The sequence below is a fragment of the Condylura cristata genome, unplaced genomic scaffold (assembly GCF_000260355.1).
Source record: "Condylura cristata isolate star-nosed mole 26May11 unplaced genomic scaffold, ConCri1.0 scaffold00013, whole genome shotgun sequence".
NCBI lineage: Eukaryota > Metazoa > Chordata > Mammalia > Eulipotyphla > Talpidae > Condylura > Condylura cristata.
In genome coordinates, this window is record NW_004567114.1 from 45,995,879 (window position 1) to 46,006,614 (window position 10,736).

The window sequence follows — 10,736 nt, forward strand, 5'->3', positions numbered from 1 at the left end:
TGTTCCTTTGTCCTTCATTCCTTCATCATGGCCCTGAACTGCAAGTCCGTAAATTCAAAAAAAAATAATAAAAAAAAAAAAAAAAAAAAAAAACTGGGTGGTGTGGCTCCAGAAGACAGCTTCTGGAGCAGAGAACAGGGCAGAGGAGGGAGACGAACAAAAAAGCTAGCAAAGTCCTCTCCCTGAAGTTGCCTATTCTGCATGAGTCCACAGAAATGAATATATACTGCAACAGTTCCCCAACCTTGGGGGCCTGCCTCAGCATTGCTTAATCCATCCTCTGTCCTCAGTCCCCTCGGATTCCCCCAGAGTGTCCCTATTAACATAAGTGAGGCTTCCTTCTGGACCCCAACTCTGACTTAATTCTAACATCAGAGTTTACTGGTTAAGGAGTGGACCACTGGGAAGCCAGCCATCGCCCTTCCCTAGGATTTCTCAGAAGTCTGATGACCCAAACCCAGGACTCTAAGACAAAAATAGAAAGCACTGACCAGAAAGAACACTGTAAGTAAAACCACCCAATGAAAAGAAAAAATACAAAGAAGACAAAAAAGCCTGGTCCAAAGCAGGTGTACCTGGTTAAGAATTGAGGATTTATTTTTCTTGCAGGTAGTGACTGGTATTTAGCATTCCAGTTACATTTTACACTTCCAAAGGGCTTTCTTAGGTGTTCTTCAAGTATGGTAATGCACTGGAGATTTTGCTGAGCTTGAAGTCTTTCTTCTCCAGAACCATTCTTTTTCTAAAGGTAGGTATGTAAGGCTGTTGGATGTGCTTTGTAGCCTAAACATTGAGCTTAGAGAACCAATGCCCGATTTATGCTTAGAAAAACTAACAGCTCTCCCTAAGTAAGCTGTAAAAACAGAAGCTGCATTTAGCCAGAGCTCACAGCCTAAGACGTCTGTGTACCAGCCAGGGTCCCTCCAGTGCACCTCCCCCAATACCCATCTAAGGAAAATTAATAAGCTTTGAAGATGTGTTGTTTTTCTGTTCTCTGGTGGAGGAAATATTTTATCCACCTGGTTCTGATTACTAACTGAAGCAGAATTCAAAAACTTATTAGAGCCTGTACACAGAACTGTAAACAAACCTTAGCCCATCCACGTCCTGTCTGAAATTTGCTGGTCCTTGTTCACGTGAGCCCCAGGGATTCCCTTTCTACCTCCAGCCCTTCCAAGCCTCCCCAGCTGGAAGGGTCAATTAGCTCCGGAATCTTCACTCAGCAAACTGATCTACATCTGGTGAGACCCTTTGTGATGTGGTCTTTTCATATATTCTATTGTTTGTCCTAACTAAGACTTGACATCTCATTAAGCTTTCCTGCACGGGCAAGGTAATAGTGACTTTAATATTTGCAGGATCCACCATAAGCCCAGAATGTGAGCTTTGGTTCAGATAGGTTTGGACTCTCAGGAAAAAAATTTTTTTTTAGGGGAAGCTATATCAAAGAGTTTTAAGGCAGCACCAAAATTTCCTTGCTATAACATTGTCTTGGGGTTTGAGGATTTTATGCAAATAAAGAAATTATAAATAAATAAGATGCAACTGATGGACAGATTTTTTAAACCTTGTAAAAGAAACTACAATGTACATTTACCATGACAGTGTTGAAAAAACAAAAAAAAGAAAATGTCTTAAGTGGTGCTTCAGATTAGTAATAAGCAGTTACTTCTAATGACATATGAGAGGGGAAGTAGAGGAGGGCGTCAGAGGCAGAAAGGAAAAATTGCCTTAGTGAATCAAGGGTCCTGCTTTCTCATCTCAGCTCACCCCAATTTTAGGTGCTGAGAGCAGAATGGCCCTGCAGAGCCAAATCAGTTTCCTTTCCTGCCTCCCGCTTCCTTCACCTCTCCTGCTGGGCTGCTTCCAGGCTCCAAGTCAGATTTACCTGAGGTCTCCATAGCCAGGATAGTGGTGCAGGTCTAGCTAGTGCCTGGGGCCAGCTCACCGTCTCTGGGTGGTCCCCCAGGAGTCAGGTATGGGCTCCTGAAGCCAGATGTCCCACCCTCTTACAGAGGGTAGGGGGAAGGACAATTTGTCTAGCTATCCTGGGAGGTTAGGAGTGGGCCTTGGGGTAGGATATATGAGACCTCCCATCTCTTCACCCCTTACGCCTCCCCACCCCAAAGGTCCCTAATTTGTTCCTGTGCTGCCTGTGGACCTCCCTTCTGGTGGTGTTTTCTTCTGCCACTGCAAGCTGCAGTGGTGACTGAGAGGGAAGTGTGGACAAGGTTGCTTTGGATGCAGGTGCAGCTAAGCAGGGTTCATTTCTCACATAGGCGCTTCCTCCTATTTCCCGACTGCTGCTGGAAGAATGATGACGACCTCCATGGAACTAGGCTGGTGACCACAAGCAAAGGCCCTGCTCTCCAGCTCCCATGCATATGTTCCCCTCACCTGCCCCTCCAGCACTGCTTAGGCTCCCAGCCTTCTTCCAACACTTTCATTCTTTTTATTAACATTTAGAGCACTCACTCTGCACCTCACTGGTGCGAGATAGGTACTAATGGACCCATTTTACGTTGAGAAAACACAGACTCAGAGAATACAGACTGGGATCCATATGATTTCTAATCCCTTGCTCCTAAATATTTGCCTCGCAGTCTTTGTCAATTGCATGGATGGGCTGAGTTGAAGCTTGTCCAGTGAGAGAGCCTCAGACTCAGCCTCTGGGGCTGGAGTTGCCAGTCCTGCCCAGGGAAGAATGTGATAGGGCTCCTGGCACCTTGCCAAGGAATCTGCCTGAATAGGGAAGTGGGAAGACATCCTAGGTTCTCTATCGTTCTGGAGACAATTTGGAGATGTTGGGAAAGAACAGGGGTAAGTTTTTGCCCCAAACTTAGGATGAAGCATGGAACATAAAACTAGATGTTGAGCAAAAAGGAGGTAAGTCTTCTTCCTGATACCCATTCTTCCAAAGCCTTGGGCTTCTTGAGGAGAGATGTTCAACCGCTCTGAGCACAGCCACTTCCCCTTACCCTCGACTCCGTAATGTTTCCTTTCCTAGCTCCAGACCCTTGTTCCTCAGCCACTCCAGGTTTTGTTCCTATAACTGATGACTGCCAGAGCCCAGTGACATCAAGTCCAAACTCCTTATCTGGAAAGGAAAGAAACTAAGTCATCTGGATTCCTGTGCAAAGTTCAGGTCACATAGACCTCCTTGAGGATCCCGACTTTAGTCCCCACTTCCAAGCCCCTGTTGCTAACCCCTCAGATACTCTCTAGTCCTTCATTCATCCCTTTTTCAACACTTGGGGTGACCTTCTGCTTTATTCCCACCCAGCACCTACAGTAACTTCAGATGCTCTTGCCCCAGTGTAAACCGATGTTCAATCTCAGCACTGTGCTTTAGTTATTGAACCATTTATCTTGGAGGGGGTGTGAGAGGAAGCTCATGAGGAGATCAGAACAGACCTGCAATTCACAAATAAGGTATTTTGGCAGGAGGACAACAGTGGGGCAAAGACAGTGGGGTCCTCCTTGCGAACCTATCATTGAAAGCACTTGAAAAGAGCCTGGTCTGAACTTAAGGAGTTTGCAGAGCAAATCCTGGGTGGTATCCAAGTCATGAACCCCACTCCGCCTGAGGCATATGGGATGGCACTTCCAGGACAGCACAGCTGCTGGGTTCTCTCTGCCAGGTGACTTCTGACCAACAGCAGCTTAAAAGCTTTGCTTCCTGTCACAGAGACTCCCATGCATGCATTAAAGCAAATAAAACTTCAGGAGAAAGTAACGGGAGGGTATCCAGTTGCAATACTTCCCAACAATATGGTAGGTTCTGAAAGGTTTGGTGGTTCTTTCAGGAAATCATTACATTATGCTGAAGACAGACTATCTGTGAAATACAGTACTTTGAATCCTAATGAAAGGGACGATTTTAAGACCTATGCCTGATAATTCTGAATTCCTACCACCACATTGCCCAGAGCGAGCTCGCATTGGAGAGGATAAACCTGTGACTTGCTTCACAAATTCCACCCAGACTATGTCCCCAAACTCTAAACAACCCCCTCCCCAACCCCAGGTCCCCCCCCCCCCAGCACCAAGCTATGAGTACCCTACACTGGGTTTTGGAATCCAATCCCAAACCTAAAGAGAGCTATGCTGCTAGGCTGTCCCTCCCCACTGAGTGGGTTTGGCTTCATTTGCTTGCCAAATTAAATATATTATTTAAACAGAGTTGTTTCCTTTTCAGCTGGAGTGAAACCTTTTTGCATGATGGAAAGTTGATGAGGTATTTTACCATTTAATCAATATCTGTTCTTGGAAGGCAAGTCTGCTGCCTTTTCAAAGGAGGGGTGGGGAAAGAAATATTTTTCTTGGGTCACAAGTTGACACCTTAGATGGGTAAGTGCAACTGCTGATGCTGCCAGAGTCAAGAGGCAGTTAATGGGGGCATTTCCGAGTTGATGTTTTCACCTACGTGAGTTTAGTTGAAGTCAAGTATAGATGCCAAGAGGAAGGTACCAATGTGCCTAGAAGCTCAAACATTGCAAGACTCTGAGGTGGTGACCATGCCTTCATTTACATGTTTGTCCATTCATCCCACAAATGCTTTGTTTTCTCTGTACATGGAGCTGAGACACATTATGTGGGCTCTTTCACTTGGCGACAGTGGAATCAGATACAGCTCCTAGACTCCTGCATCTTTTCCTGACACCAACCTGCCCAGTCTCTGAGTTGGGGCACTTAGCTGACTAAGTCAACAAATCTTTATTGAAAGTTAACTGTGCTTCAGACTGATCTGGCAGTCAAAAGGAATCACATTGGTTCCTACTCCAAAGAGCAGTTTGCTGTTGAGAAGGGGTGATAAGAGCCTGGCCTGAATCTAGAGCAAGGTGTGACACTAATGAAAGCAGAGTCTACTTGATTGGGGAGGCCTGCAAACGTCTCACCATAGAACCAAGGAGGCTGGACTGGACTTGTCACGGCAAGTGATGTCCAATGTTGGCAGCTTAATTTCTTATCCACGTATAGTAAGTAAGCAGGATCTCAGCATTCAAAATCTGGCCAACGTTCTTGTAAATCTTGCTACTATCCCATTGAAAGGGACTGCTGCCTAGGAGGTCTCTTACCAGTGTTTCTGTTTAGAAGTAAATTTACTGCAACTTGAGTTAATCACTGGTTTTGCACTGTGACTCTCAGGACAAGGAAAACCAAACTTCAAACAAGTGCACTCGTTTTCAAATAAAACTTTCCTATAATATTAGCCCTGGAATAACTGCTGAAAGTCCCAAAAGATGCCACCTAACAGTGTCCTTCAATCGAATTTTAATTTTAAACGATGAATGTAACTAATCTCTCTCTAGCTATTCCAATAAATTCGTCTTTTTGTCTGTCAAAAGCACAACTTTAACACTGGGTGAGTGAAAGCAGAAGGCGATACAATGAAAAAAGCCTGGCTATAATGCATTTTACTTTTTTCTCCATGAGCAGGATATGATTTATATGGTTGTTGCAAAAGCATCTGTTAATTCAACTATGTAAATTTGAGGGTAATCGCGTTTGAATAGCCAAAGTTAAGCCAACGTGGACCGCTGAGGGGCCGTGGGAAAGCTCCTGGGTGTGTGTGTGTGGAAGGGAGAACAGACGGACAGATGGATGGATGGAAGGGGGTGGGGTGGACCCGAAGACTGCGAATCTAAATACTCGTTGACCCTTCAGGAAGGAAATCGGTTTCAAGCTGGTGGGCTCCAGGCAAGAGATGACATTCGATTAGTGTTCCGCAGCCCACGGTTTCCCTCATCCACTCTAGCATCTCACCGTGTGGAGGCGTCTTGGTTCTGAACCGCCCCAGGTCAGGCTGGAAATCTTTACAGGCAGGGCAGAGGGAGAAAACGCCAGGATCTCAAAGTTCCTCCCTAGTTGTGGCACGCAGTAGGGCTTCAGCCACCCCAGGCTCTTTCCGCTTTGAGATCTAATATTCGTCATAATTTTTCCTCGAGACTTTCAAGTAGTCAAAGGAAAGGGTGGGTACCACTGAGCACAGAAGCCCTGCAGGGGCTAGCAGGGTGAGGGGAGACCAGCGGGGACTGGGCTGTCTGCTCAAGCTGGCACTGATGGTTATGAGTAGAGTAGTAGAAAAGGCGGAGGAAAGCAATCTGCAGATGTGTGGCCGCCTCCCGGACTCAGGTGTCGGTGGGGGGCCCTGACCTATACCCAGCCTTCAGAGGGGGAAGTTTTCGTTTCTTTGGGGGCACGGTAGGAACACTTTCTCCTTGCCTCCGCCACTAGAGATAGCCCAGGAAGACCGCCGTTCCTCCTAACATTTCTCATTTGAATACATGAAAATGCGAGTTGATTTTGGCTAGGCGACGCCTGCTAACCGCCAGAGGAACGGTTTTGTAGCCCGCGGGCGAGGCCGGGTGGCGAGCAGCTCCGGCTCAGACATCCGGCTAGAGAGAGCGAGGCCTGAGCTCCGCGCCGCTCCGAAACCCCGCGGCGGGTCCAGGAGCAGTCGGGGGAAGAGCAAACAGTGGCAAATAATCGAGAGTGAAATATTACATTAAAACTCCGTTTAATAAGGTGAAAGCTACGCATGTGTATTTGTTTTGGTCCACGCACAATTACCAGGCCAGGGGCACAGCGAAGACCCTTAGACACCTCGGCTTGGAACCGCTGGACCCGGCGCGTTACGTGGTCCCGGAGTTTCTAGCTACTGTGTGGGCTGAAGGTTGGGGGAAGCTTGAGAAGGCCTTGGAGCATGTTGGTTAATTTATCAATTAATGGTTTAATGATGGAAGGGGCAGAGGATGGTAGGTAGGAAGGTATGGGGAAAGTGAAAAGGAAAGAAATAGAAGTAGCTGGGTCACTGGCCTAGTCCCGAGTTTCTCCTTTTCTGCCCGCGGGAGCTTCTGGTCAGGGTAGCCGTGTGGCCCTAAGGTTGTGTCGCTTCGCCTCCCGCGGTGGTGGGCAAGGTGCTGAAGGCTGGCGCCGGGGTCTGCCCTCTCACTGTGCCCGCGCCCCTTCCCCAGCTTGGGCACACACCCCGGCTTTTAGAGGTCTGGCACACGTAATTGAAACTGTCGTTGTCCATGTCCTAGGCCTTCTTCAGTCCTAACCTGCCCCGATCCCGATCCTTGGGGTGGCCTTTAAACAGCGTGAAAGACAACACTTAAACTTAACGAGCAATGCAGCGGATTCTCCCCACCCCTCCACCCCCCGCGGACGGAGGATTTAAGCTTCTTATCAAGAAGAAGGTGGAGAGTGGGGGCCTGCGGAGATCTCCGACGACCCTAATTTGACCAAGGTGGCAGAAACCAGACACAACCTTGCGTGTGGGAGGACTGGTCCGCGAGGAAAGGGGGCAAACTAGGGAGAACCGGAGAGGGAAGTCCTTGGGAGGCGCCTGGAGGTTTCGTGGAAGCCCGCCACCCAGGGTCCCGCTCGCTGCCTCCCCCGAGGTCCAAGGAAACGGGAAGGACCCGGCACTCCAGAAATAGCCGAACGGGCTGAGGCTCGAGCCCTGCCCTTTCCTTCTATCTGTCGCCATAGCCACCCTCCGCTTCACCCTCCCTGGTGAAGGTCTGAAGAAGGGGCACCCAGCGCTGAGAAGGGGAGGCGGAGGGGCCGAGTCTTGCTGAAGCACCGGGTGCCGCCTGCACACACCGCCCACTGCGTGGGTACAGGCCGCGAGGACGTGGGAGGCATAGCTTCCGGGAAGGGTGGAGCCGCTTCCTCCGCCCTCAGCCACCTGGAGTGTCCACGCAGCCCACTGTCTTGACCGCCCCGGCTTTCTCCTCTTGTGGAGCCTGCTCTCCCAGATACCGCACCGCGCCAGGCTGGCACAGACTTGTTCTCACCAAAGCGAGTTTGGCTAGGACACCCCAGAATCCATCACGTGGACGCCCTAGTGGTTTCCCTGCCTCGGGTCCACTCAGGCTCCGCAAGGCTGAAGACAGGTCTAGTTACACCCCCACCCCACCCCCAAGCGCTATCTTTTGCAAAGCGGAAAGATAGGGCCGATTTGGTGAGGGGCGGGGGGAGGGTGAATGGGCCGCAACAACTGTCACGTTACCTGACTGCTACTGGCCGGCAGCCCGGAGACAGCAGCTTAAGACAGGACCGGGACTTAAACTTGGGGAAGAAACTGGCAGGATAGCATCTGGAGTTTGGAAATAACACTGTAATTTCACCTCCTAGATTTGTTAGGCGTGGGAGAATACGTCCCCTGAGATGAAAAAAGACGGGACGCTAAGCGAGCCGCCACCTTTCCTTTTCCTGGGCCTTGGGCAATCAACTCTATGTACCGAAATCACTGGCTGTAGGAGTCGCGTGGGGTTCTTCTCCCGAAGCGATATTTATTGAAGTTCGAACCTGTCCCAGCCCAAGCTAAAGGACTGCTAAAAGAACTCAACATTCTTTTCCCACGACAGGAGGCGCTGTGATCGCAGGAATTCCTCGGTTTCCCCCACAGGCCTCCTGCCAAGAGCTCTAAAACTGAGTCCACTCTTCAGTTCTGGTCTTGGACTTTGGAGGAACTTCACTTTGGCCATTCCGCTATGAATGGTGGACTTCTTTTCTTAAGTTGACTTAAAAAAAAAAATGAGGTCTAGTAGGCTTGGCGAATAGTCTAAAAAAGGAAGAATTTTTTCATGTTTTATTGACTCCCTCCTTTAAGGTGACATTGGTTTTTCCTCTTAAAGCACCTGCTTTTGTGCACCGTAAAAGCTAAGTTGTTAAGGCCCATAGAAATACCCTAGTCATGCTCTGACGTTGCTGTAAAGACAAGAGGGTGTTGGATATTCACTATGGGAGGGAAGGAGGAAGCTCATTAGCAAAGAAAGTCCCTTCCCCTCCCCCACCCCCCTGTCAGGCTCTGGGAACTAAGCATCCGAGTAGTCCACAAATGGAATTAAGGTCCTGGTGCTGATGGGAACTTTGCACAACAGAAGTAGTTTCTGACTGTCGGCCTGAGAAATAGGTGCAGAACCACACGTTTACACAAACTGATGGAACTAGCTCTCAGTCACAAGGCTAGGCTGAAGTTGGGGGTGGGGTGCCAACTTCATTTAGTTCCAGGTGGGTTTAATTTCACTCTCATTCCTTCCCTTACAATGTGATGCCCCCCCTTTTTGTTGTTAAAAAAGGAATTGTAATCCAATGCTTTTATCTTTTTTTATTTCCTTAACTGCACATCTTCACCCTCTCATGCTCCCCTGCTGACTTAAGAGATTTGTTTGGTTCAAGGATTTAACGTGATTCTGTTGCCAGATTTCAAGGAAGAAAGATTTAAAAGAACAAAGCACAAGGGGAAAAGGTATCTGTTTGGAAGACAAGTTAAAACACATTTCTTGAAATGAGATTAATAATATTAAAAACAACTTTGCCAAACAAAACTGTTTTTGCGGATTTCTTAGTCATTTGGGAAGGATTTTGTTTTATTGCCACTTAAGGAAACCAAGTGGTTTTACAGAGGGGACAACACACATGGTCACACACACACACACACATACTCACTAAGAAACGCACAGGCACCATCGTGCAATCTATCAACAAGTCTGCATACCACCCAGTCGTTCCTTCTCCCCAGGATTTGTGGACAATCCACTACTCAGGGCTACATAGAAGCTTAGAGGCTTTGCTTGGGGGAGCCTTCCCACCGATGTCCAGGGAGCGCCTGGGGTCCTAACCCAGCCTTGCAGATCCGAGACCCGGATTAGGCAACCCCGCCAACCTCCGCTCCCTTTAGCCTGGCACCACACTAGTCCCGCAGATGCGTTCCCGCGCCGGTGCCCAGGCTCTCCAAGTAACGCACGTTTTTTAGGGAACTGTCCCCTCCCCCTGACCTTTCCCTATCAGAAACCAGACGGTAGCCTCCAGCTCATTCCCGGAGGCTGCGGAAGGGGGGCAGGAGGAGGAGCTGGGCAGAGGGAGGACGGCCCGACTAGGTCCGCCTGCCCTATCACGCAGACATCTGTTCTCAGTTTCTTCCTCTTTATGATCGCAACAGATGACAAGAAGAGTAGAGTGGACCGAGGCGGAAAAAAAATGTTATGTCATAAAGATATAAAACGGTGCTGTGACTCACCTGCTTTTAGCCGCAGGTACTGGTTTCGTGGCAGCGTCTCCGCTCTGCTAGCCAGGAGCCCAGATCGACCTAACGTCACTCGACTCGGCTGACTCAGATGGCCGAGTTTCTAGTGACTGGGCAAAAGTGGGCTGTTTTCCTTTTTCAAGCCTAAAATCCCGGGGAGATGGAGGGGGGTGTAGTATGTATTCTCCAGTCTCCCTGGGTTGAACTTTAGGTCAGGAATCAGAAGGGGGCGGGGGGGAGGGGAGTTGGAAGGTGGCAGAAGATTGGAACAAGGGACGGGGCAGAAGCTCCAGCGTCCGGGGGGGCGGTGATTCCCCCTGGGTATGGACGCTGGGGTCATTTACCCGATACTGCCCCTCTGTCCTAGGCTCCTACGCCAACGTCCCCAGCCCTTCTCCGGCAGCGTGGTTACCATCCTGAATGCACTCTAGCCCGCCCGGCCCCGCCTATTTTTCTTTTTTCCTGTTCCAAAGGGGGTTACTCCCCCACCGATTTCCCTCTTCCCCCTAGCCTTCCAGTTTAAACCAATTACGCTGCTTTGCAAACAAAGTGAGGGTCGGGTTTGGGGGAGGGGGCTTGGTGGGAGGGGGTCCGGGGGCGCGCGCGGCGGCGGCGCTGCGGAGCGGGAGGCGCGGCAGCTGGACCGCCGCCATATTAGGGAGCGCGGAACTCCGGATACCGTCAGCGGCAGCGGCTG

The 10,736-nt window shown here is 49.5% G+C and overlaps 1 protein-coding gene across 1 annotated transcript in view; it reads right to left on the reverse strand.

The window, feature by feature from the left end:
* The window catches only part of LOC101636440, a 53,078-nt gene extending 46,535 nt beyond the window's left edge, over positions 1 to 6,543 (reverse strand). The window contains exons 1-2 of the mRNA XM_004682109.1: positions 6,330 to 6,543; positions 2,979 to 3,097 (exon numbers count right to left, since the gene is read on the reverse strand). Coding sequence (XP_004682166.1) covers positions 2,979 to 3,097; positions 6,330 to 6,543 — 333 coding nt within the window. The remainder of the gene's footprint in view (positions 1 to 2,978; positions 3,098 to 6,329) is intronic.
* Positions 6,544 to 10,736: the final 4,193 nt, after the last annotated feature.